Raw genomic sequence first — 27,712 nt, 5'->3', positions numbered from 1 at the left:
ATAACCAGCACTTTGAATTGTGCCCGGAAACAGACTGGAAGCCAGTGGAGCTGTTTTAACAGGGGAGTTGTGTGCTCCTTGTAACCAGCCCCGGTCAACAACCCTTTGGCCCCGAGAACTTCTGCAAAAGCAAATCCAACCCTCGAGGTGAAAGAGGGCATCGTGCTTTGAGCCTGTCTGTCCGTCAAGAAACCATCCGAAAGTAACGCAGGATGCGCCTTTGCTGGATTCAGAGCAAAAGGGATCAAGTCTAGCCAGCTGCCTCTGGAAAACTCATAAGGGGGGGCGGCTCCCTTTGGCCCCTGGCATCAAGCATTTGGAGGCATGCAGCCCCTAAAATGCGGAGCCTTCATTTGGGGGCATTTCCGGTGAATAGCCATCCTCCAGCGGATGGCTCCAATTTCGGTGGGGCTGTAAATCCGTTCTGGGTTTCAGCAGGACCCCCCAAACGTCTAAAGGAGCGATCCAAGGTGCTAAACCTATTTTGGGGATAGGATTCAGCACCTTGGCTACCTCCTTTAGAGCTCTGTCTGGTCCTGACTGAAACCTGGACTGGATTCACAGTCCCTTTCACAGAAATTGCAGCCACCAGCCTCCCATGCTCCCCTCTAGGAACAGGTCTGATCTTTCAGAAGCCCCTTAAGATAGTAGCCTTCACCAACTCTTGTAGCAATGAGCGCCATCAGGGTTGGGCACCTTGCAGCTCTCCAGATGTTTGGCCTACAACTATCATCCCTCTCGACACTGGCTGTGCTGGCTAGCGCTGATGGCCACTGTACACCAAAATATCTGGCGCGCCACAAGTTGCCCAGCCTTGTGCTAACTGCATGCCGAATACTTTGCTCCCTACTGCAAATCTATTTCGCTGGGTGACAGAAAGGGTTAAGTAATTTTAGACTCTGGGCTTAGTGGTCTTATGCCCCTGTGTTGAGTTTGGGTTCTGGTTCTGCCAGGTCCAAGTCATCAATCACGTTCTTCTGGTTATCGAGATGAAAACAAGCCACTTGTGCAAAAAGATGACAGTTTACTGATGGGAAGAAAAGAAAAAAAAAACTGATTGATGAATTGGATCTGGTAGAACCAGAACCCAACTCAACATCACCCCCATCCCACCCATTCAGGAGGGTAATGTGTATTACTTTATGTGCTTCAAAATGTGGCAACCCAGCCCTGCCGCATTTGGGGTGGGAGGGGGGCATGGCCTGCCTCGATGGCACTGCTGGAAATCCCCCCTTCAACGCCATACGCCAGGCAATGCTTTATAAACATCTAACCTGTTCCATTTCTGACATTGCACCTCACGCACGGCTATTATAAGCTGAGCTGCTGCAAGTTGAGCAAAGCGTTCTTTGAGAAACCAGGGCAGGTTGGCTGGTGAAAAGCAGACCCCTCAACCCAAGTTGTGCACAGGGTTTGGAATCCAGCCACCAAACCACGCTTTTGCAAGGAGAAAGTCTGCCAACTACCACTGAAGAGCCACAGGGAGACCATCCCTAGATGGAAACGTTTGTGCTTTTGCAATATTTGCCGTTTATACGTTTGGTATCAGGAGGAGAAGTGGGGGTAGGAGAGTGTTCAGCCCTCAGCAAGCAGGTTTCATTCTTTCCTGACACACAATAGCTCGGGAAATTTAATATGCACTTAAAAGTTGTCCTCCCACTCTCAAGAGTTATTTTAAAATATTAACTGCTTTGCTGAGGCATTATTGCAAACAATTAAAAGAAAAAAGATTCTTACAGCAAGGGGTGGGGTGGGGGAGTGAACTTGAGGAACAGGAGAGCTCAGAAAAGGGAGAAGCAAAGTGGCCCAGAGCGAAACACGGAATGAAATCGAATCATCACATTTTGGCTAAGATGGCAGGCACGGAAATCCAGGGTGGTGTATTAGAGAAGAGCATTAGGCCACCCTGCAGGGATGCTGGCAAGGATAAAACAGGAGAAACACACTGAGCTCCTTGGCAGGAGGGCAAGATGCAAAGGGTAAACAATATCAATCCAGGCCAGTATTTTAATATTGTGGTTATTAATACTGTATTTTAATGTTATAGACTGCTGCAAGATTCTATTATATTCAGTGGTATATAAATGTTAATAGTAATGATGATGATGTTATAGAAAAGGAGCAGGGAGAGAGAGAGAGAGAGAGAGAAATATTTACCACTGGCCTTGGAAGTTAAAGAACTATGGGAACAGGAAAAGGTCACAATTATCCTGTTAGTCACATCAGTCACCAGCATCACATCAAAAAACTATACAGAAAACCTTCAGAAGAGCTTCGGCTGTGGGGCGGTATATAAATGTAATGAATAAAAATAGAAACTGAGCCTACCAAAATACATCCACACCAACATCCAGAAAGCAGTCACACTTAAAATTTGTTCAATAGTCCGGAAATTCCTGAATCAGTAAAAGACAGACTTGGCAAAGCCCGTCATGACCGTCTACTAGAAAAACCGCCACGAGAAAAGAGAGATCATAAATATTGTTCCCAAGTGTGGACCCACAAGCCATGAGCTTAAATAAGGTGAGCTTTGTTGGGTCTTCTTTCTATAGCCAGTCCTACGGTCAACTTTTCTTGACGGACGTATTGGCTTTCAGCCTCACAAAGAGCAGGCGAAGAGTTAATTCTTTTACAGCAGCAGAGTTTCAAATGACAGAAAGTGCAGAATAGCAGGTTAGGGATGAGAGAAGGCCCTTCAAACCTAATTTATTTACAAGTTCAGACACCTTTCATATAGCAAATATGCGAAGGTGATAACTTTGATCACATTTCAGTGCAGAGACCGGACACATTTGTAAAAATCGCAGCTGTTCTCAGCACTTTCAGTCAGACCCTTGGTTGTTTTGCTTTTAAACACAGAGATCTTAAATCCAATGGACCAGCTTTCCTGAATGACAAATCCCATCACCCCGAACCATGGGTCAACCAGGCTCAAGCTGATGGGAGTTACAGTCCAAAGCATCTTGGGAAAAGCTGCACTAGAGAAACTCCCACCACCATCTTTGTCAGAGGATTTGTTTGGGATAAGCTCATTAGCCAGGATCAAAAAGAGATGCTACAACATGCATACTGGCACCGTTGACATTTTTTCCTTCCAACATCAGACCCTCACATCACAAACGACTTTGGAATCCCTGCACTTTCAAAAAGTGGCTTTCTCTGTGTCATAGAGGAACACTGCTTAAAGATATGCTTTAAATATTGTAAGCAGTACATCAATCTACTAAACAATATTATTATTATTATTATTTATTTATTTATATAGCACCATCAATGTACATGGTGCTGTACAGAGTAAAACAGTAAATAGCAAGACCGTGCCGCATAGGCTTACATTCTAATGAAATCATAATAAAACAATAAGGAGGGGAAGAGAATGCACCAAACAGGCACTATAAAAATCAGGACGAAATCAAGTTTTAAAAGCTTTAGGAAAAAGAAAAGTTTTTAGCTGAGCTTTAAAAGCTGCGGTTGAACTTGTAGTTCTCAAATGTTCTGGAAGAGCGTTCCAGGCGTAAGGGGCAGCAGAAGAAAATGGACGAAGCCGAGCAAGGGAAGGAGAGACCCTTGGGCAGGTGAGAAACAGGGCATCAGAGGAGCGAAGAGCACGAGCGGGGCAATAGTGTGAGATGAGAGAGGAGAGATAGGAAGGAGCTAGACAGTGAAAAGCTTTGTAGGTCAACAGGAGAAGTTTATATTGGATTCTGAAGTGAATTGGAAGCCAATGAAGTGATTTCAGAAGTGGAGTAACATGGTCAGAGCGGCGAGCCAAGAAGATGATCTTTGCGGCAGAGTGGTGAACAGAAACCAACGGACTGATGTGAGAAGAAGGAAGGCCAGTGAGAAGAAGGTTGCAGTAGTCCAACCGAGAAATAACCAATGCATGAACAAGAGTCTTGGCAGAAGAGACAGATAAAATAATTATAACCCTGTTCCAGAAATACAAGCCCAGAGGCCTCTTGCACGTGTGAAAATAGTGGGGCTTTTTCAGGTCCAGTGAGACACAAGCCTCAACCAAGAATGAAAAGGTGATAAGGCTCAGTGTTAGAAAAGAAAAGGTAATTACACAGATTACGGTACTAGTCCCATATTAGTGACATTTTCAAACTTTGGGTCGTCTTTATTCATTCTTCCACGTGCCGTGGATTCAGGGGATTGTGGCTTTTCCAAGAAGCGATCTAATTAGGAAGACAACACTGGCACAGCAATTCTCAAAATGATGGCTCTCAGAAGATTTGTAAGGGCCTTGCCTGGCCAACATTACCACGAGGGGAAGGTGGGGAAAGGTTCAATTGGCTGGCCAGGGGATGGGGCTAATCATGTGCCCTAAACACCGTCCTGACTCCATTGCTAGGAGCGCTTAATAAAAATATTGGGAACTGCTCAACGTTCCAGATGTGCAATAGCCGGTCAATCAGAGTTCTTACACCCAAGATGCAATCTCTAAAACGGCATGGTACTACTGGGGAAGGTGTGGGCGTTGGGGGAAACAGCCAAATGTCTTCAGCCTTGTGACAGAAAATAACTTTTGATTGCATTCTGCCACCTTGTGGTATAAAGCTTTAACGACGACAATCCAAAACTCCGCATCTCAGAATCTCTTAGACATGCAAACCCCTGATGGTTTATTTTCCAGAACAGACCATGATAGGTTCGCATGTTGTCTGTGGGAAGTTCACCCTGCACACACATGGTGGCTTGCTTCCCCCATACAACCCGCTTTGAGAACTCAGGGTCTGCAATAGAGGTTGTTCATGTTAAGTATATGAAAAGAAATACTTGCTAAGTCATTAAAATTGTGTGTGTATGGCTATCTCAGGGTTAAACAGAGAAAGTATATCTGTGGGCAATTACTTTGAGATAGAGGCTGTTCTGGGAACCTTGCCAAGATTCTAAGTTAGCCTCATCACAGCTGTATGTAATGTAGATAAGAATTGTGTAGATCTGTATATAGTTTCTCACTTGTGTAAAATGGATCTGATCACTGCTTACTGATCACTGCTCTATGATCACTGCTCTCTGTGTATGCCTCAGTGTGCTGATCTGAACTGATCTGAATTGGACTGCACAGAAGCCTGAAGGAAATAAACCAGCTCTGCTGTGTAAGACCTGCGTGATGTGTGTTTGTTTTCTGAGCACAAACAGAGTTCCAGAGGGAGAAAAGTTCTGGCACAATAACCCAACAAAGGTTATGGGCCCAGCCCAGTCTAGCCTAGACCAGCCTACGCCAGCCTAATCCAGGCAGAAGAACCAGAACTTGATGGGAACGGTGCAGTATCAGAACCAGGAGTCTGCTAAAACAGAAAACTGTTGATGAAGGAAGACGTCAAGCTAAAGCCAGTGCTGCAAAGTGAGGAAAAATCTCAGTCGGCTGACTCTGAGGAGGACTCTGAGCAGGAGGACGGTGAGATACCAATTCCTAAAGCAGAGGAAATGGCAGGAGCTAATATGTCTGGTTTGCATCAATTGTTAGAAAAGCTGAATGACTCTAACTATGCATTATGGTCTTACAAAATGCAAATGTATCTGATTCAGGCTGAACTGTGGTATGTAGTCACAGAGGATCCACCAGATAGAGCAGATCCACAGAATGCTAAATGGTTTAAGGACGATGCAAAAGCAATGGCAGTTATTGCATTAGCTGTGGAAGACTCTCAAATTTCCTTCATTCAGTTTTTGAATACATCAAAAGAGTGCTGGAATGCGCTACAAGCTGTATATCAAAGAGAAACAGCGGGCAGTAAAATAATTCTAACCCGGAAGCTGTATGGAATGAAGCTAAAACCAGGGGAGTCTATGTCAAACCATTTGAAAAGCATGAGAGAAATCTTCAATCAACTCAGGGCACGAGGGATGGAGTTTACAACTATACACCAAGTCTATGTGATTTTGTCAAGTCTTGATTCATCGTACGACGCGGTTGTCACCATGATGGAAAGTCAAGAGGAGAAAAATTTAACCCTCGAGTATGTAGCTGGAAAACTACTGGAAACCTATGAAAGAAGACAAGCTTCAAAACAACAGAGCCTTAAACTTCCTGTGGCTGAATTTCAACAAAGCCATAAATCTTCTGACGTGGTGGCTGCATTAAAGGCAAGGAAATGCTTTAATTGTGGTTCCACAGAACACTTAAGGCGGGATTGCAACAAGAAGAAGAAAAAGCTGTTGACAGCAAAGTGGAGAGAAGAGAACAACATGAATGAAGCTGAATCAACAAAGAAGTGTCTTCTAGCAAGAGTCAAAGAGACAATGAATCCTTGGTTTTTGGACTCTGGGGCTTCAATAAGTATGGCAAAAGACAAACTTTCATTTGTAACCTTGGAAACTTCTACTTCAGAGCAAAAGTGTGTTACCCTTGCAAATGGAACAAAAATCCAGATTTGTGGTGTGGGTAATGTATATTTTGATTGTCTGGGAGTTGAACTACAAAGTGTTTTATATGTACCAGAATTAGAAACAAACCTTCTAAGTGTGTTTCAGTTAACAGAAATGGGGTATGAGGTTTGTTTTACTGAAGAAAATTGTACTATAAAAAAGGGAAACAAGGTGTGTGTGCAGGGAATAATGAAAGAATCTTTGTATGTGATTAATACTTGTACAGAAAATGAAGTTGTAGCCAGCAAAGTCACAACAAAAACAATAGCCAATTGCAAACCACACCAAGAGTGTATCCATTTAACTCATAAAAGGTTTGGTCATGCTAACTATAAAACAATTTCTAAGATTCCAGAATTGTGTGAAGGGGTGAAAATCAAACCATGTTCTAACTATGTAGAATGTAATGTATGCAGTGAAACCAAGTGTCATAAGTCAAACATTCCAAAACATAGTGAGAGAACAACAAAAAGAATTTTTGAATTAATACATGCAGATCTTGCAGGTCCTTTTGAGACAAGTCAAGGAGGAAACAGATTTTTCTTGTCTATTGTTGATGATTACAGTAGATTTGGATTTGTGTATGTGTTAAAACAGAAGAGTGAAACTTTTGGAAAGTTTAAAGCCTTTGTTAAGTGGAGTAAAAATAGATTTAAAGAACCTATAGCTAATCTAAGAACAGACCGGGGAGGTGAATTTCTTAGCAACCAATTTAAAAAATTCCTCAGTGATGAGGGTATACAACATGACCTTACTGCTCCATATTCACCATTTCAAAATGGAGTTGCAGAAAGGAAAAACAGAACCTTGCAGAACATGTTAAGAGCTCTATTGAAAGAGTCAGGATTGTCTAATCTGTTCTGGGCAGAAGCTTTGTCCACCTCAAATTATTTGTTAAACAGGCTTTACCACTCTGTACATGAAAAAACTCCATATGAAATGTTTTACAAAAGAAAACCTAGAGTGTCACATGTAAGGGTTTTTGGAAGTAAATGTTTTGCTCATATTCAGAAAGAAAACAGACCAGGAAAACTAGCTCAGAGAGGTTTGGAATGTAAACTGTTGGGATATGATACACAAACAAAAGGCTATCGTTTGTGGTCTCCATATCACAAAAGTGTAATTGTGAGCAGAGATGTAGTTTTTCATGAACAAATGCAGGAAACAAAACAGTATGTAAGTTTGCCTGTAGAACAGAAAGCTGTAGAAACAGAAGAAATTCCTGAACAATCTCAGCAAGAGAGGGATGGGGAAGAAACTGTAGAGGAGGAAACTATGCCTGTAACTATGCCAAGACGATCAGAAAGGGAACGCAAAGCTCCAATTCGTTACTCAGATGAATACCAAAGCAAACAGGTTTCTCATAGAGCTTTACTAATAGCCTATGAACCTACTTCATTTGAGGAAATTCAGGAAATGGAACCTACAGAAGCTCAGGGCTGGCATGAAGCAATGTCAGAGGAAATCAGAGCAATGGAAAAAAATGAAACGTGGGAGCTAGTACCTTTACCTGAAGGTCGTAAAGCCATTAACAGTAAATGGGTATTCAAAGTAAAACAAAATGAGGAAGGACAGGTGGAACGTTCAATGGTAAAACAAAAAGAGATCCTTTAAAGCTAGGTCTCAGATTGTAACACAATTTAAACAACATGCGCAAGAGGAGGACTGTTAAGTATATGAAAAGAAATACTTGCTAAGTCATTAAAATTGTGTGTGTATGGCTATCTCAGGGTTAAACAGAGAAAGTATATCTGTGGGCAATTACTTTGAGATAGAGGCTGTTCTGGGAACCTTGCCAAGATTCTAAGTTAGCCTCATCACAGCTGTATGTAATGTAGATAAGAATTGTGTAGATCTGTATATAGTTTCTCACTTGTGTAAAATGGATCTGATCACTGCTTACTGATCACTGCTCTATGATCACTGCTCTCTGTGTATGCCTCAGTGTGCTGATCTGAACTGATCTGAATTGGACTGCACAGAAGCCTGAAGGAAATAAACCAGCTCTGCTGTGTAAGACCTGCGTGATGTGTGTTTGTTTTCTGAGCACAAACAGAGTTCCAGAGGGAGAAAAGTTCTGGCACAATAACCCAACAGTTCATACCTACAACAGGTTAGCATGCTGTCTGCTGTGCCAACGTGGGTTACAGGGATCCCCTACAGAGCAGCTCAGCAAGAGTGGCCCAAAACACAGCCGCTCTGCTCCTCTCAAGCGATCTCTATTCCTGCCACAAAGGAAGCTGGGATACCTGCCCTCTGGGCAGGAGGACTAGAGAAGGAGGGGAGTGCAGGGGTGAAATAAACGATTCTGTGTAGCGCCTTTGCCTGATCGTCGGATAGGAACACAGTCAGTTGTTTGCATAAGCACCTACTCAGTGTAGCTTGCCACCCACGAGATAGTGACTTTTCAGAAGTAAACCATGGATATTTGACCATTTGTCACCTCCCTGCAGACTTCTACAGCGTGCACTCTCATTGGGGGCTGCCTTACACTTATTCTTGGAGCAAGAAGCACCTGAACGGTTGGTCAATCAGTGCCGCTGCACATCTAAACCAGCACTGGCAACTCTGACTGGCAATGGCTCTCCAGGTGTTCAGGCAGGATTCTTTCCTAGCCTGGAGAGGCCGTCGATTGAACCTGGGACCGTCTGCACAGAAACGTGTGCTCTACCACTTGGCTGCAGCCCCAGGGCTACCTCCAATGGCAACATTACAGCCTCAACGATAGTGGCCTACTCTAATCACCGCTTGGGGAGCCCGTGGCCTTTTGCTGCTAGACAGAAGATCTAGTCTACGCCACCTGGGGGGTAAGCAAAGTGGCAGACAAATGAAGGGGAACAAATTCTCCAAGGCCCAGCTAGATCAAACCAGGTAGGAAGGGAAAGAAAACTGAGAGAGTGTGTTTCTCATTTCAGGGCCCCAGCCTTCCCCAGCCTGGTACACTCCAGGTGTTTTGGACTACAATTCCCATAATCCTATGGATGCTGTAGCCCAATATACCTGGAGGGCACAAGGTTGGGGAAGGTTCGGATGGACCCAAGATTAGAAGAGTCGCAGGCAGCCTTGTGTCCTTGGCAGAGGCAGGGCAAAAATGGAGGGGGGCCACTCCCCCTGGTGAAGGTTTCAAGCCCCTGCAATTCCTCCCTCATAGGAAAATAGGACACTGCCTTACAGCAAGCAGACCATTGGTCTGGCTAGTCTCTGTTGCAGCCATCCCCTACCTGATGTTCTCTAGATGTTTTGGACTACAGCTCTAATCAGCACCAGCCAGCTTGGCAAATGGTCAGGAATGCCAGTCCAAAAACACCTGGAGGGCACCAGGTTGAGGAAGGATGCTCTACCAGCTGGCAGAGGCCCTCCAGGGTTTCAGATAAGGTCTTTCACAGCCCTACCTGGGGATGCCGAGGACGGAACCTGGGAGCTTTTGCAGGCAAAGCAGGTGTGGTCTGCCACTGAGGCCCTTATATCCTCTACAGGTAGATGGAATAAGTCATCTATCCTGGATGTCCCTCCGAATGAGGATGCTGAATATCTTGTCCTTTACTTCACTAGTGTATTATTTGTAGATCCTGGCTATCTAAAGCCACTGGAGCTTTTGCAAAGAAAGCATTATTATTATTATTACTGTTGTTTCTTTTCTCGTGCGTGGTGGTTTTTCTACATGGACATCTTGGGCTTTGCCAAGTCATGCTGTCTTTTACCGATTCAGGAATTTCCTGACAATTGAGCGTGTTTTAAGTATGACTGCTTTCTGGATGTTGGTGTGGGTGTATTCTGGGAGGCCCAGTTTCTGAAGGTTTTCTGTATAGTTTTGTGATGTGATGCCGGTGACTAACAAGATAATTGTGACCTTTTCCTGTTGCCATAGTTCTTTAACTTCCATGGCCAGTGTATTATTATTATTCAGGTGTATATTATTATTCAGCATTTAAGAACTGCTGCTAACAAATCTTGCTCTCCACTGCTCTACAATAATTTTAATAACTATGGGCTCACTGCAGCTTCATATCTGTATGCTTTAACCATTCCCAAGAACAGGACAGCGTTCACCCTCGCTCGCTTTAATGTGTTGCCATCAGCATTACTAGAAGGACGATTTAGTAAGATCCCGGTTAATGAACGGATCTGTCCCTGTGGTTCTGGAGCAATAGAATCTGTTGAACATGTCATTTTGCATTGTAACATGTGTGAGGAATGCAGAAAAACGCTAATCTTTCCTTTATTAACAGCCTTTTCTGGATATAGCCCCACAACGTTGGTATTAATCTGTTTAAGGAATGTGTCTTCCCATTTTACTGAAAGGGACCTCAATGCAAATTAGAAAAATAACGTTGCAATCCTTCTGAGAGAAGCAACTCACCAAGCTGTATTTTGTTTTTATGTCACTTTTTATCTATCCTTTGTCTGTTTTGGTGTTGATTTTGCTGGTCTGTGACCGTAATAAATAACAATGAAGTATATTATTATTATCATCATCATCATCATCATCATCATCATCATTTCTATACTGACCCATCATCGAAGCTCTCTGGGAAGTTTACAAACAATTGTAAACCGCCCAGAGAGCTTTGTGAACCGCCCAGAGAGCTTCGGCTATTGGGCGGTATAAAAATGTAATAAATAAATAAATAAAAATTCATAAAGTTACAAAGCACAACATAATAAAAACAGTCTAAAACGTTTAACATAGTAAAATTTAAACAATGTAAACAATGGTTTTCCTAATAGACCTGTTCTAAAAAAGCAGACATCGCAGCCTCTCGAAAACACACAAATCAGCTCTGAACGCCATAACATCGGAACTGAACCTTACCATCGTTTATCGTAGTAAAGTTTGCCATCTTCTATCCTTGCCTCAAACCGCTGGGCCGGGGATTCGGCGGGCGTCGCCGGCAGATGTTCTGGTGACGAAGGAGATGCTGAAACAGAAGAGTGGACTCGAGACACGGTTCTAACACCCAAACGACGGCTCGAAATACGGGCAAAGCTGGGCGTGGGGCTCGCTGCGACCTCAAGCCAAGGATGGAGATGAAATACGGAGGTTTGTAAGCAGAGCACCCTCGCCAATATTCGGTCAAACCTGCACAGATCACTCTTATACAGTCAGTTCACTGGCCAATATCTAGCCATCACTGATCATATGCTACCTAATGATTAGCAGCCAGTTTTCAGGATGTCTTGCAGAGATTCTTCCCAACCCTTAGAACATCAGAAGAGCCCTGCTGGATCAGACCAAGGGCCCATCTAGCCCAGCACTCTGTTCACACAGTGGCCAACCAGCCATCGGCCAGCGACCAACAAGGCAGGGCATGGTGCAACAGCACCCTCCCACCCGTTCCCCAGCAACTGGTGCACACAAGCTTACTGCCTCGAATACTGGAGGTAGCACACAACCGTCAGGGCTAGTAGCCATAGCAGCTACAACCCCATTGTAGGAGAGGCTGGGGAATGAACGGGAAAGCCGCTGAACGCAAAGCATGTGCTCCACCGCACAGCTAAGCCACGGCTCCTCTCTCATCTTGGCCTCCCACTTCTCCCCTTGCATAGATGGAAGTTCTGTTCCACAAGCATTTTGGAGCAACTCAGTTAGACATGGTAATGGAAAACTTCCGGCGTGAGCACGCGGTGTTGTTGTTTTTTAGTAGTAATGCTCCTCAGAAATGTCTGCTCCTTCTCTGCTTTGCCCTTGGCTCACACTCAAAGAGTATTCTAGGGCAAAGCAAGCCAGGATTTGAGGAACGTAGGTCAGACTGTTTGTCCATCTATCTCCTAATATAATAAATAGTAGTCCGGTACAAGTTCTGTTTCGATAATTCTTCGTCAGTAGGACGCTGAAAAATGATACAAAAACACCTTACTCAGCATTTGTAACCAATCACATACGTTGTATGTGGGAGAACTGGGAGCCTTTTTGAAATCTCTTCAAGAAATTGAGAGCATTACCTGACGGCTTGAAGACGTGAAAATGATATGGTGGTAAGCCTTGAGAGTCTTTAGTATAGTTTTTGTAGAATCAACTTAGGTTTTGGATAGTTTATAATTATAATTACAAGTTTCACTATTTCTTCTTTAGATAAACCTTGGAGGGTTCCACTCTAAATGTAAAATCCTTTTGTGAACCAGTTTGGTGAGGCCAATACACTCTGTTTTCTTGCTTTGTATGTAGTAAATGACAACTTATGTGATTGGTTACAAATGCTGAGTAATTGTATCATTTTTCAGCGTCCTACTGACGAAGAATTATCGAAACAGAACTTGTACCGGACTACTGTTTATTATATTAGATGCTTTATTATATTATACGCTTTATGAAATTTATTTATTTATTTATTTATTTATTTAAGTATTTTTATGCCGCCATTCAGCCAAAAAAGGCTCTCACGGCGGCTTACAAAAGTATTTCTTGAAATTTATCTATTAGACGCATATTTATGAGATCATTGATTCTTGTCATGAATGTTTAATGGATGCTAACTTATTGTAGGCTTCATTATGAATGTTTGATGAACATCTTGTAAATGTTATCTATATGCCTGTCTTTTGTACATTTGTGATATCTTTTGAACTATTCGTCTATAAAACTTTCTTAGTACCTTTGTGGTTGAGTGTTATCACTCATATTGTACTATTGTTATTTTCAACCACAGCCTTCTATTTTACTTTGTCCATCTATCTCAGCAGTGGCTACTCCTGACTGGCAGTGGCTCTCCAGTGTTGGCTCTCCAGGGTTTCAGGCAGAGAGGTCCTTCCTCCATCATCTACAGCTCGGCATTCTTTTAATAAGAGGTGCTGTGGTTTGACCCCCCTGACTGCAAAGGAGGAGCTTCACTCACGCTCTGTGCCAAGCCAAGTCTTAAATCGCAAAAGGAACCATTGTCAAGGCAAAAATAAAAAATGTATTTTTAAATGCCAACAATAACAGGCACTTACCTGGTCTTTTAGGTGATTTAAGCTATAAAAGGAAGAACAGGAAAGCTATTTTAGCAACTTAAGGGACCACCACGTGCAAGGTCACAAAACAGCATCAAGAAAAATCACTGGCCAAATGGAACATTTAACTGTGGGCTTTAAGCATTTGGATAGATTACTAAAATGGGATCAATGGAAGTTTTCAATCAGATCAGTTATGATAATCCTAGCTAATCAATCGGCTTGACATGCTCAGCCTTAGCAATTATACTACAGCAGCTGTCTACACACGAAGACAAGCTTTGGTCAGGCTGACTGAAGCCAGGAAGCCTCCCGGCAACTAGCTTCTGCAATAGTTTTTAAGAGCGCCTGTCCAAAACTTTCTCCTCCTCCTCCATAGAAAAACTGAACATTTTAGGGAACACTAGAAAAAATATTCCTATAAAATATTCCCTGTGAGTAAAATGCTTAAGACATATTTTTACTCATTCAAGATGCATAATATGAAGATTTTTTTTTAAGACAATCTATACTGGGGTGGGGAATGTATGGCCCTCTGGATGTTGTTGGACTGCAAGTCCCATCAGCCCTTAGCCAGCATAGCTAATAGTGAGTGATAATGGGAGTTGCAGTCCAACAACAAGGATAACACATTCCTAAACACTGGTCTATAATATTAGAGAATGATAATATATAATTGTTTTTAATGTTAGGAAGTTTAACTCAATATGCAGCTAGTCCTTAATATTGTGAGACTGTCTAAATACGTTTTCTTTTGTTGACTACAAAATCTGTGGCTTCCATTTTCAACTTTTATTTTTTCCTACCTCCCAGATAGTTAAAAAATTAAGGTACATGTGTGCTTACGTAGTATGGGGGGGCATATCTGCACTTTTGCTTGTACAAATTAACTCCACTAAAACAAGAGTGGGTCTTATTTCTGAGTAAACTTGCATAAGTCACATTGGGAGGTTTTTTATCTTAGAAGACATAAGATATTTCAATAAAACTGTTCTGTAAATTACATAAATAGTACAGTTTTATAAGCCAAGTTATAAATGATGCATCTTCTGTTAAGGTTTGATAAGTAAATATTGCATTATTTAAATTTGCCCCCAAAACTTCCATTTTACCCCTAGATAAACCTGTTTCTCCCCCCACGTCAGGAAAATTTACATCTCTATCTGTGTGTTGAACACAGTGGTTGGGATAAAGCGAATAGTATACACACCAGCTGGTTTTGTGCTCTCCTTTCTTGGGAGCAATAGGAAGCACTTTTCCCCCATATATTTGGTTTGGATGAGGACATCTTTGATGGAATATCCAAAGAGATTGCCTCCTAGATAGGGGGCAGTAGACAAGTTAGATTTGGGCCCAAGATCCACACTCCACTCTATGATCCATAGATTGATATTGACCACTAACGCCTCTATTATTATGCACAATCTGCAGAAGAATCAGTCACAGTATTCAATACTCTCAGAGGTGCTTATGACTAGTGGGAAACCTCTGCCAGCAATTCCCTCACCCAAAAAAACAACATTCTGGCAAACATTGAATTAATGGGATCTGTTCTAATCACTAGTGTTCAGGCCTTGAGAGTCTGGTGCCACAGTAAGCTTACTCGGCCTGCCTGAATCATTCGCTGCCATTCCTTGCCTGCCTTTGGAAGCCAGGGCTGTGAACATCAGGGCCGATACTGGAATATCCGCTAAGCAAGGGTGGGCAATTTAGGGCCCTCCAGTTGTTTTGGCCTACAATTCCCATGATCCTCCACCACTGGCTGGGGCCACAAATTGTTCATCCCTGCACTAATGGAACTTTAAGATTATTTACAGTCACAAGAAAGGGAAGAGAACTCCCCGGCCAGATAACTGGAATGGTTCCTCTCATTCCAGCTTTAGACTCTCTTTGGGGAGGGGGGGGGGATGCACTGCTGCTACCTGGTGGGAAGGAAGAGTTGCAAAAAAATACATCCTCTATCCCACGTGGTTGGCTACCCAAGAAGTGGCTGGAAGTAAGAACTTCCACCGGTTCAAGATTACGGCACAGCGGCCTTGGACAAGAGCATGGGGAAAGTCTCTCCCCACCCCCCCAAAAAAATCTGCTATTAGAAGTCAGGGAAATGTCCTGAGCAAGGGTGCCCACCTCCACTTTGGAAGGGGAATTAATGCCTCTTTGCAGGAGGAGGTTGTTTCCTCTTGATTAAAAGAGCCAGTAATAGGACCTTTATTAAAGAACACTTCCCTTGACGCAGGGGATCTGTCTAACTGTAGGCCAGTGGCAAATGTACCGGTTTTGGGTAAGGTGATCGAGAAAGTAGTGGCATCGTGGCTCCAGAAGCATCTGGGTGAAACTGACTATATAGACCCATTTTCCGTCTTCTGGATGGGATGTGGGATTGAGACTCTTTTGGTCACCTTGGTGGATGAGCTACGCTAGGAGCTGGAGCAAGAGAATACAGCCCTATTGGTTCCCTTGGATGTCTCAGAGACTTTTGATATCAACCACGGCATCCTTCTGGACTGCCTGGCGGGACTGGCCTCGGAGGCACTGTTTTGCAGTGGTCCTGGGCCTTTCTGTCAGGCCATGTCCACATGGTGGTGCTGGGGGATTACTATTTGACTTCATGGCCACTGGCCCATGGTATCACACAGGTTTCTATCTTGCCCCCACCACTGTTTAATATTTACAGTACGTGAAAATGTGGGGAGAGGTCATTTGAAGCTTTGGATAAGGGTCCCACCAATATCTGATAATACCCAGGTCTATTGTTCGTCACCTAACACCAAGGAAGCGGTTGAAACCCTTGAACAATCCCAGGGTTCATAATGGGCTGGATGAGGGCGAACAAGCTGAAGTTAAACTCAAACAAGGCAGAAGGGTGGTCAGTCAGTTGAAAGCCTGACTCAGGGACTGGAATTCAACCTGTTCTGGAAAGGGTGGCAGTCCCCTCTAAAGGATCACTTCCTGCAGCTTGGAAATGCTGTCTCTAGATCTTCAGGTGGCAAAGAGGTGCACCAGCTGCAACCTTTCCTGATTTGGCAACCATTATCCGTGCCTAGATGACATCACATTTAGACCACTGCAAAGCGCTCTACGTGAGGCTGCCCCTGAAGAGTGTCCAGAAGCTTCAACTTCTGGCAAAATGTGGCAGCTAGGGTGGATGGTATCAGGATCATATTGCCACCTGCATGGGTTGCCACCTGCTTTCCAGGTACACTTTAATGTTTAACGCCCAAATGGGCGTTGGTCTGCCTAGCTCAGCCTTCCTCAACCTGGGGCGCTCCAGATGTGTTGGACTGCAACTCCCAGAATGCCCCAGCCAGCTCGGCTGGCTGGGGCATTCTGGGAGGTGCAGTCCAACACATCTGGAGCGCCCCAGGTTGAGGAAGGCTGGATTATTGTCAACACTGACTGGCAGTGCTCTCCAGGTTTGGGGGCAGGCGGTTTTCCAACCCTATCTGGTGTCAGGATTCCAAGCCCTCCGACTGAATAGGGAGGCAACAGAGACTTGCTCTGCAACCCACAAATCCTTTTATTCAGTTAAAACCCCTCTTCATACCTATGGCATCTGTGAAAGTTAGGAGCTGTCCTCTGAGCTTAATTAGTTAAATAAAGCAAGGCAGTTGCCTATCAACTAAATGCTTGACAGGCTTTACCCCTAGAGATAAATATCTAAAGAGTCACCTAGTACAAGCAACCAATCTTAATGATATGGATAAAATTATTTACCCACTTACAAATTCATCTAAGTCCATTCTATTACGCATAGCTAGGTTCGCAGTTAGAACTGCAATAGAGGACAATGACCTGGTCTAGGATATGGGCCGTTATAATTTACATCCTGATTAATTAACGGAACTGTAATTAATATATATTATTGTGACCGAACTACTACAACACTCTGTTTTATTTTGTACTTTGCGGTGTCTATTGTTGATCTTGATGATGTTGGCTAAAACCTATTTTGGTTGCATAATAAAGATTTGGATTTGGACAGGCGTTACTGGACTCCTCCCTCGGGGAGGGTCTTCCTGACCCAACTTCTGACATGCAGCCAATCTGGCAGACTGCCTTCCACCTCCTCTCAATTCTGCCCAGTTGACTCCAGGGCAGCGTCTGGGATCTGTCAATTCCGGTGCTCCCTCCCCTTCTGACAAAAGCTGAGTTCCCATGGTGGTGGTAGTGGGGAGACAGTCTCTGAACCTGGGCCTCCAGAGGAGTCTTGGAGAAATCGCCCCACCACAACACATACCACACTCTGTCCTGACTGGGCTTATTCTAGCTCTAACTCAGAATCTGAAACCAAATCAGGGAGATTGGGCCCCATCCTGACACCTGGATATACCAGAGATTGAACCTGGTACTCTGCGCATGCAAAGTGTGCGCTATACCACTGAGCTATGGTCCCTCCCCAACAGGGATCTGTTTGGCAGGAGCAGGTTGGGCTAAACCCAAATGACGGAGGTGCACCCTGATTTCTGGGTGCTCAAAGCGTTTCTCCTTATCCCCATGCTCTGCTTGCTGAGTTACAGCGCTAAATTGCTTGGGTGGGGTGGGGTGAGGGGCTCTGCTCTTGGCTGGCACAATGCACCTGTGGTGGTAGGATGCCTACAATCCTTTCTTTGCTGGAGGGGGGAAGGGGAGACGAAGGAATAATAGGGCAAGCTGAGGAGTCCTGATTTGGATGCCTGCCATGTACGTTACCAAGATGAAACTCAACAGAGCTCCCGTCACCCTGCAGGTTAAGATATTGGGGGAGAAAGGAAAAACAGGGGAGCAAATTTAACATAGTATGAAACAGGGTGTAGAATCTCAGGCAAAGGGGGCCGGATCCAGCCCTCCTGGGGTTCCCCAGATGGCCCCACACCTTTGCCTCTGACCGTCCAGTGGTTTCCCAGCTTTTCTGCATTTTATCCCGTTCTAAAAGGTGGAAAAGCCTCTCGTAAGGCTAGTTACAGGCACTAAGAGGGAAACCCTATGCATGTTTAACCAGGAAGAGTCCTACAATTCCCAGAATGCCCTGTGGCTGGCTGGATGCTGGAAACTGTAGGACGTTTATGTCCAAACATGCCTAGGATTGCGCCCTAAGAACTTTCAACTAAAATATGCGGATGTTGGGGTATTCTTGGCCACTCCCCTTTTGCCTTCGCCCCCTACCCCTGGGATGCAGCCACCAAGGGATTCCCAGAAAGGGGATTTGGCCTTGGGGCTGGAATAGGTTGCCCTGGTATAAATGGAAAGGGAAGGTAGGTTGGCAGAGGTTTTGTGTGTTAGTCAGGACCTCAGCAAACCTATTCCTTCTGGGCGGAGACAACTCCATTTAAGATCCGAGGTTGGATTGGTTAGTACTGCCTTTTGGTCTGGAATAATAAACGTTTCTTGCTTCTTCTCCTGACCCCATAAAGCATCTACAAGGAACTCTTACCTTATTGAGTGTCCTCAGATCCTCCATTATCTGTTCATCCGTTAGTAGATAATTGAGCTGAGGTGATCCAAATTAAGGACAAGTCACTTTCAAAGGAAAACACAGCCTGCGTCCCCTTTGTGGCTAGTTCTATGTCTCTCCTCCTCAGGGCCTGCTACTATCTTAATGTTGTTTTCATTTGCTGCTCTTGCTTTTATCTGACTCATTAACTCGCGCTGTTTTCCCCCATCGGATCTTACGCTTTGATATTTCGATGCTGTTTTTGGTGTGTTCTTACACTGTGGTTTTCCCAGCTACTGTAAATGGCCTTGGGAGGAGAATCCCTCCTGAAAGGCGGTTTCGAAATCGTACTAAACAAATTAGTGACTCTGTTCACTTGCCAGGGTAGGTGAATCCTGAATCTGGCTGACGGGCACAATAAAGGAAGTCACAGAGCTGGAGCCTTCAAGCAGGAAGGACTGAAAAGGGGGGGGGGGTGTCATCCCACTGAAAGGGACCAAGAATGTAGTCACCTGCATCACCCTGTCTGACTCAGGGACCAGAATTCAACCTGTTCTGGAAAGGGTGGCAATCCCCTCTAAAGGATCACTTCCTGCAGCTTGGAAATGCTGTCTCTAGATCTTCGGGTGGCAAAGAGGGCATTTGCACAATGGCACTTAGTGCACCAGCTGCAACCTTTCCTGATTTGGCAACCATTATCCGTGCCTAGATGACATCACATTTAGACCACTGCAACGCGCTCTACGTGAGGCTGCCCCTGAAGAGTGTCCAGAAGCTTCAACTTCAGGCAAAATGTGATTCCACTCCAAAATAACTCTGAAGGAGAACTTAAGAACTTCCTCAGAAAGCCCCTGTAGCAAAACCATATAGGACAGCCTTCCCCAACCTGGTGCCCTCCAGATGCATTGGACTACAACTCCCATAACCTCCCCAGGATGAGGGAGGCTGATCTACAGCTCATACAGGTCCACCCAGCTGCCGCTACCGAACTTGCCCTGCGACACGCAGCAGCAGGCGAGTGATGGGGGTGTTCTAGAGTGCCCTCAGTTCACCCGCCTAGCCTAGCCTACACTCTGAATGCACAGGGCGTGTTCCCTAGGACAGGCTGGGAATCCGTCGCAATCATCAGGGGTTCCTCAGCAGGTAATTCAACAGGAAGAGCTTCAAGTCATGGCGCAGAAAGAGAGAGACAGACGGACAGACATTTGCGCCGTGAAACACATTCCCCAAGGCCCTGATCCTTAGCTGTTCCACATGTCTCAGCTCCCTAAGGCCCAATGCAAAGCATCCTCTCTACCACTGGGCTATGGTCCATCTCAAAGGAGTGCAGAGATCCACACGCCGATTTGTTTCCAAGAAAAGTGAACATGGTCATCTGGGAGTGCTACAGCTGGAACCCTTTCCACCCCCACCAAGTCACAGGGCAAACACTCTGCCATTGTTTGATCACAGAACTAAACACATCTCAGAACCTTTGTCTATTATCTTTGCAAAATCATGGAAGACGGGTGAGGTGCCGGACTACTGGAGGAGGGCGAACGTTGTCCCTGTATTCAAAAAGGGCAAAAAGGAGGAACCTGGGAACTACAGACCAGTCAGTCTGACATCCATCCCTGGGAAAATTCTGGAGCAGATTATAAAGAAGTCAATCTGTAAACACCTTGAAATCAATGCGGTGATCACTAGAAGCCAACATGGATTTGTCAAGAACAAGTCCTGTCAGACTAATTTGATCTCATTTTTTGATAGGATAACCTCCCTTGTGGACTGTGGGAATGCTGTGAACGTCATATATCTTGACTTTAGCAAAGCTTTTGACAAAGTACCACATGACATTCTGATTAACAAACTAGCTAAAAGTGGGCTAGATGGAACAACTATTAGGTGGAGTCACAATTGGCTACAGAATCGGACTGAAAGAGTACTTCTCAATGGAACCTTCTCAAACTGGGGAGAGGCAACGAGTGGGGTACCGCAGGGCTCAGTCCTGGGCCCACTGCTCTTCAACATTTGTATTAATGATTTGGACGAGGAGGTGCAGGGAATGCCTATCAAATTTGCAGATGACACAAAATTGGGTGGGATAGCTAATACCCTGGAAGACAGAAACAAACTTTAAAGTGATCTTGATAGGCTGGAGTGCTGGGCTGAAAACAACAGGATGAAATTGAATAGGGATAAATGCCAAGTTCTACATTTAGGAAATAGAAACCAAAGGCACAGTTACAAGATGGGGGATACTTGGCTCAGCAATACTACAAATGAGAAGGATCTTGGAATTGTTGTTGATTGCAAGCTCAATATGAGCCAACAGTGCGATATGGCTGCAAGAAAGGCCAATGCTATTTTGGGCTGCATTAATAGAAATATAGCTTCCAAATCGCGTGAGGTACTGGTTCCTCTCTATTCAGCCCTGGTTAGGCCTCATCTAGAGTATTGCGTCCAGTTCTGGTCTCCACAATTCAAGAAGGACGCAGACAAGCTGGAGCGTGTTCAGAGGGGGGCAACCAGGATGATCAGGGGTCTGGAAACAAAGCCCTATGAAGAGAGACTGAAAGAACTGGGCATGTTTAGCTTGGAGAAGAGAAGATTGAGGGGAGACAGGAGAGCACTCTTCAAATACTTCAAAGGTTGTCACACAGAGGAGGGCCAGGATCTCTTCTCGATCCTCCCAGAGTGCAGGACACGGAATAATGGACTCAAGTTAAAGGAAGCCAGATTCCAGCTGGACATCAGGAAAAACGTCCTGACTGTTAGAGCAGTACGACAATGGAATCAGTTACCTAGGGAGGTTGTGGGCTCTCCCACACTAGAGGCCTTCAAGAGGCAGCTGGACAAGCATCTGTCGGGGATGCTTTAGGGTGGATTCCTGCATTGAGCAGGGGGTTGGACTCGATGGCCTTGTAGGCCCCTTCCAGCTCTGCTATTCTATGATTCTATCTGGGATGCCAACGACATCCAAGGTTGCCTTTATAAGCTGGCATGGCTTCTTTAGTCCTGGCAGCGCCATGACAAGGCACCGTCTACCTCTCCCAGAGTTTGGTTCGAGAGCCAACAATAATCAAAGAGCCTAACTATGAATTCAGGCATGCCAGGCTCTTCTCTAGATGCTGCTGCTCCCAATGGGGATAGAGCCTTCTTTGTAGTGGCCCTCTGCCTGTGGAACGCCCTTCCCAGGGAGATCCGCCTGGCGTCTTCACTGTATATATTTAGAAGCCGGGTTAAGAGCTTCCTCTTCTCGCAGGCATTTCATCTTGAATCTGTTGCTTTATCCATTTTCTGCTAGCTCTTTAACGTTTTTAATGTTTAATGTTGGATTGCTTTGATACTTTGCTGTTTTATTTTGTTTTGTTCTTTTACTGCCCCAAGGGTACACAAATCTAATAAATTAGTGTTGTTGTTTTAAAAAAAAATGGCAATACACATCTAATAAATAAATAAGGGCACGTTTAGTTCTGAATATCAGAAGCTGTTTTATATGAGGTCAGACCTCCGGTCCATCTAGCTAAATATTGTCTACCCTGGCAGGGAGTACCATATTTCTTCGACTGTAAGACGCCATTGATTGTAAGATGCACACTAATTTCAGTACCACCAACAGAAAAAAAAACCCTAAGACACACACACACGATTCTAAGACGCACCCCAAAAGTGCGTCTTAGAATCGAAGAAATAGGGTAGTTCTCCAGGTAGCAGGCAGAAGGTCTTTCTCCACTACCTGCTACCCGATCCTTATCCTGAGACCTTCTGCGTGCAACTGCGCATTGCTACTGAGCTACATGTTCATCGGGGTACAATGTAAAAGACATGCTCGTTGGTTGCACATTGAGCAGGTTGCACATTGCCGGGGGAGATCTTTAAATAGTGGTCAAGCTATCTTTCAGGGACGCTCGTCTGCCTGTTTTAATCACGTCGTTCTGCAAACCCTAGGGTTGCCCAGAACAGAGTTTGAAAGCTGTCGGTCTAGATCACAGACTTCAGCAGAACAGCTTGCTGATCAAAGGATATCTGGGGCTGGCTTCCTCCTTTTATCAGGGATGGGAACAGGATCGTTCGGCCGCCGCCTCAATTTCCTTGTCATGATAGGCTTCACTTCCATGGAATCTGGAGCATAATAGACAGATGGTCAGTAAGAGCCACAGGGTTTAAAAAAAATGAAGCATGAGGAAAATGCCCTGATGTATTTCAGCATTCATTTTTTTTTTAAATGCACACACACACAAAACTGTCCTCTCTTTCATGCCAAGATACATTTACCGTGACTTGGCCCCTAATTTGACTAAGACTGAAGACACAATCCTATGCATGTTTAGTCAGATGCTTCCTGTAGGGCCTCCAAGGATGCTAGTATAACCCAGAGTACAGAGCAGATGCTGTACAGCTACAACTCAGAGCTGCCAAAACACTGCCTTCAACATCTTCTGGCAGTGCAAAAGACTAAGGGCGCAATCCTATGTATGTTTAGACAGAAAAAAGTCCTACAACTCCCAGCATGCCCCAGCCAGACATGCAGGTGGAAGCACAGTCCACTGAAAACAGTGCCATTTACTTCCGAGCGAACGTGATTAGGAACATAGGGAGCCACCACCAACTGGGCCAGGCTATTTGTCCATGTAGCCCGGGAGGGTCTTCTCCGACTTGCAGCAACTCTCCACGGTCTCAGGAAGAAAGACATCTTTCCCATCAACTCATCTTTTTAACTGGAGATGCCAGAAACCGTATCCTGGCCCTTCTGCATGCAATGGCTGTGCTCTGCTACCAAGACAGGGTCCCTTCCCCAAAAGGACACGGCCTGCTTGCCTTTTACCTACCACCTGTTAGCTCCATGGTTAGCTTCTCACTCTCTATCATCTTTTTCTTCTCTTCCAATTCAGCTATCAAGTTTTCCTTCAGCTCAATCTTTTTATCTTCAAATTCCTTCACCGCCGCTTTCTTCTCCTTGATGTAGTTCCTTTCTACCTGCTCTGTCTGATGGAGGCCCAAAGAAAAACAAGGGATTATTTACAGGGCAGAACCACATCAGGATATATCTCATTGCTGATGGAGGAGGGATTGTACCCAAGGCTTTTTGTACTGATAATCCAGAGAGTCACAAGGTATATCAGCCACCTGGCGTGCGCTTCATCAAACTGGGTAACAAATCTGCTTGCATGACCAGTCACCACATGCAAAGTGAAACTGGGTTGTTGCTGGGGGCGTGGGATCATCCAGATTGTAAAAAATAAAACCACCCAAACAACTTGCCTAATTTATTATGAGTTGCTCATACTTCCAGGCCTAATTCAAAGTGCTGTTATTAACTTTCAAACCCTAAACCAGCCTTCCCCAACCTGGTGCTCTCCAGATATGTTGAAACACTACTCCCCAAATCTCCCAGCTACATATGCTTCTTCCTGCCTCAGCTGGGGATTCTGGGAGCTATAGTAAAACTCATCTGGAGGGCAACAAGCTGGAAAAGGCTGGCCGAAGGGGCTTGGAGCCAGCTTACCTGAAGAATTGTATTCTCCCATATATACCTGCCCAGACCCTGAGATCATCTTCCGAGGCCTTCCTGCTGGTGACTAACTATAAACAATTCTGGATCCAACCCAATGATCAGAATAAGATGCTCAAATAAAAAACAACAACAACAGAAACAGACACTTACTTCCAACTGAAGAAAAAGCTCTGGGGAAAAGAAAGAGAGCCCAAGTTACATTCCTTTGCAGGAGTATGCAACCACAATTAACTCCAGTAAAATCTCAAAGTGGCTAGCCTCAAATAAATGCTTTGATGATTTCAGGCCTACAGGGCAAGCCGTAGGTTATTAATGCTAGAATATAAAAACAGCACTTAAGCACACTTCTATCTGCACTAAGCTAAACATTAAGTATCACAAGCGAGACAATTTGTGCAAATTTTACTGCACTATTTTGTATCAAATAGCCGAATTGTAAGGGCCTATTTCTGCTGAAACACTGTTAAGGGGCAATCCTATACTTGCTTACTGGGGAGTAAATCCCATTGGGTTCACTGGTATTTACTTCCAGCTAGATATGTGCAAGGTTGCACTGTAAGAAGCAAAGTAGCTACTGGAAGACAGCATTGATTGCTATGCCTTCTCCTTTGGCAGAACATGAACTTCCTCTGGCTAGAGAAACAAGTCCCATTGAAATTAATAGCAATTATTCCCAAGAATATGTATGTATGATCACAATTAAAACAAAGAGTCTTGCAGCACTTTACAGACTAACAAACTTATTTGGGAGTAAGCTTTTGTGGACTCGAGGCCATTTCACGATATACACTGGTAAGTCTGTGTACGCTTTGAACTCACCTGATGAAGTGAACTCTAGTCCAAGGCAGCACAGAATGCATGTCATGAGTACTGTGTCTTTAAGGTACTGCAAGACTCTGTAGTTTTACTGCTGCAATGGACTGGACGGTTTTTGGATGAGAATGTAACAGAATTAAACACAATATCTAGTGCTGAACAGATTATACACGTTATGATATACTTGTCTAGGACTAAATCAAAAAGCCTCAACCAAGTCCTCAGAAATCCAGGTCTCTCACCTGCATTGCGTATCCTCTCCTTGTATTGCTGGTCCAGCTTTTTCATTCTTTTCTGATATTCTTGTAAAGTACCTATTTAAAATGTTGAAAACTGAGATACTGGTAATACCTACATCACTGAAAAGGACTCTGAAGTACACTTTTCCCTCATGTCTCTACAAAGTTGGCACAGTTATCAAGCTATCAAGGCATCTTGGAATGGAACGGAGGGAGCGTCTTGGAATGGATCGGGGGGAAATTGCTCTTGACTCCCCAAAGAAATCTCTGTATACAGCTTAAAACACACAGCTTCCTTCCTTCAAAGAATAAGAGTTTTCTTTTCACATTACCAAGTCTCAATTTAAGCAAACAAAGAAAAACAGGAGTGTCCCCTATGTTTTAACAGCACCGACTCTAAAATTGAGATAGCTGACAATTTAATTTGGTTCATCATTTTAATAAGAACCTACCAAAATCGGCAAATTAATGGGACAAAAAGAACTTGGGATTTAAACATTCAAATGTGGGAGAAAGCAAAACTGACAGAGGGTTTTCAGTGCTTAGCTCTTCAAAGTTTGTGCTTGAGCCCTGGGTTTTCAGCCATGTTTGCAGTGCTGAATCAGAGCCTGTCTGCCCACTTTTGTTGTGACAGGCTTATCTTTAACAGTGCTAAGGTAGGCAGGTACAACATGGTCCTCTCCATTCTGGGATTAGCTGTACCTATTGAATTTGGCCAGTGTAGATGGTTGAGAATTTTGTTTGGTAAGTTGTTTGATAAGAACTTACCAAAATTTGCAAATTGTTTGATAAAATGGACAGAAAGAACATGAACTTTAGAAAATGTGGGAGAAAGTGAAGCCGAAAGATTCATCAGAACCCTTACTTTGAGGATCCACCCCTATTTCACCTGCAAATTTATATACAGATCAGGCTAAAAAAAAAGAAAAGCAAACATTCCCTTAGGCCCCTCCAAATGGTGGTGGAGTTTGGGTTGTTGTTGAACTGTGGGTTGCTTGTTGAACCGTGGTGGGTTGGCGTGTTGTCTGAATTCAAGACATTTTCCACAAGATGGGTAGTTAAGCATATAGTATGACTTACTTTTCTCAAAAAAGCTACTTTGAGAACCCAAAGTTAGTGATGGGTAATTCAGGCTGGTTAATAAGCCAACCTGCAGAAAATGTCCTGGGTTCAGACAACATGCTAATCCATGATTCAACAAATGACCCATGGCTCAACAGCAACCCACAGCCAACCTCTGAGTGTGAGTTAGTGTGCTGCGTGAACAGCCACAATAAATAACACCAGGGAAAAAGAAACGTGGTTACTCAGGCAACGGAGACTAATAAAAAGAGTGGGGCTAGGGTACTGTGCAGCTTCAGAGCAGCAAGGAGGGTGCCAGGCATGACTACTTGCCTGCCCTCATCTCACCAAGGTTTCACATCCTCCCATCCAAGAAAAGAAGCTGTGCTAGAAAGGGTACAAATGAGAAGTGGGGACGGCTATTTTCCCCTTCAACTCTGTGCATAACAGGAAGGCATGTTGTTGTTCCAGGAAACTTTCCCTGAATGACCTTTTATTCTTTTATTCTATTTGTTCACTGCTCCGAAATCTTTGGATAGGGAGCAGTATATAAATATTGTAAATAAATAAATAAAGCTAGTCAAATGGCCTTCCAACATTATGATTTAAAAAAAGTAAAGGATCACCGTATGCGAAGAACACCACATTTGGTTCTGAAAAATCCAATACATCCCAGGTTCTGTTTTTCAGATGAATGCCTTTAGGAATACATGGGGTGGGTGGGAAGAGGAGAGTCACCTTCCTGACACCCCCAGTGTTTATTATTTTTAAAAGTCAATCTAAGCATCTAAAGTGTCCTTCCTGTTCCTGGTGAGGAAAGATTAAGCACTGGCATAAGAGAGCTTCCTATATTCTGAACGCAACAGAAGGTCCCATTTTAAAAAACGTAACATTCCAATCTGAGCAAACAACATTTTAGAGGCTGCCATAAATATTCCCCTTGTATCAACTGATACAAATTCTGTGGTTTTTAAAGCCTACCTTCTTGCAGTTGCTGGAGCTGCCTCTTAAGAGATGCCAATTTATCCTGATACATCCTGCAAAGAGAATATGTAATAAAGAAACAGGATCAGTAAACACACACATTGATTATTTTACCTTATATTACAATTCTTTCCTTTACTACGTTTTCATTAAGTTGCAAGAACTGATTGCAGGAGGCAAGGTAAAATTACTCAGAGTGCAATCCTATGCATGTTTAGGATTGCTAGGAATTGTAGGGGGTTTCTTTCTGCCTAAACAGGCATAGGATTGCATCATTAAATGTGAATGAGCAACATAAACTTGTTGCTTTTAATATATGAAGAGAAGCAAGACGTTGATACATAAAAATATGATCCTCCTTCATTCCACCCCTCAATGGCAATACTTTATTGCTTAAAG

The 27,712-nt window shown here is 44.0% G+C and overlaps 1 protein-coding gene across 2 annotated transcripts in view; it reads right to left on the bottom strand.

The window, feature by feature from the left end:
* The window catches only part of SUDS3 (SDS3 homolog, SIN3A corepressor complex component), a 43,850-nt gene that overhangs the window by 8,433 nt on the left and 7,705 nt on the right, over positions 1 to 27,712 (bottom strand). The window contains exons 3-11 of one of the 2 annotated variants that reach the window (XM_063144213.1): positions 27,311 to 27,366; positions 25,271 to 25,342; positions 24,363 to 24,382; positions 23,527 to 23,683; positions 22,724 to 22,819; positions 18,716 to 18,777; positions 14,516 to 14,623; positions 13,306 to 13,327; positions 11,189 to 11,294 (exon numbers count right to left, since the gene is read on the bottom strand). In XM_063144213.1, coding sequence (XP_063000283.1) covers positions 11,189 to 11,294; positions 13,306 to 13,327; positions 14,516 to 14,623; positions 18,716 to 18,777; positions 22,724 to 22,819; positions 23,527 to 23,683; positions 24,363 to 24,382; positions 25,271 to 25,342; positions 27,311 to 27,366 — 699 coding nt within the window. The remainder of the gene's footprint in view (positions 1 to 11,188; positions 11,295 to 13,305; positions 13,328 to 14,515; positions 14,624 to 18,715; positions 18,778 to 22,723; positions 22,820 to 23,526; positions 23,684 to 24,362; positions 24,383 to 25,270; positions 25,343 to 27,310; positions 27,367 to 27,712) is intronic. The other variant, XM_063144214.1, reaches the window with a different exon arrangement.

The sequence above is a fragment of the Elgaria multicarinata genome, chromosome 18, assembly GCF_023053635.1.
Source record: "Elgaria multicarinata webbii isolate HBS135686 ecotype San Diego chromosome 18, rElgMul1.1.pri, whole genome shotgun sequence".
Classification (NCBI taxonomy): domain Eukaryota; kingdom Metazoa; phylum Chordata; class Lepidosauria; order Squamata; family Anguidae; genus Elgaria; species Elgaria multicarinata.
Note: the sequence above shows the minus strand (reverse complement) of the source record. Positions and strands in the feature narration are given on the sequence as shown.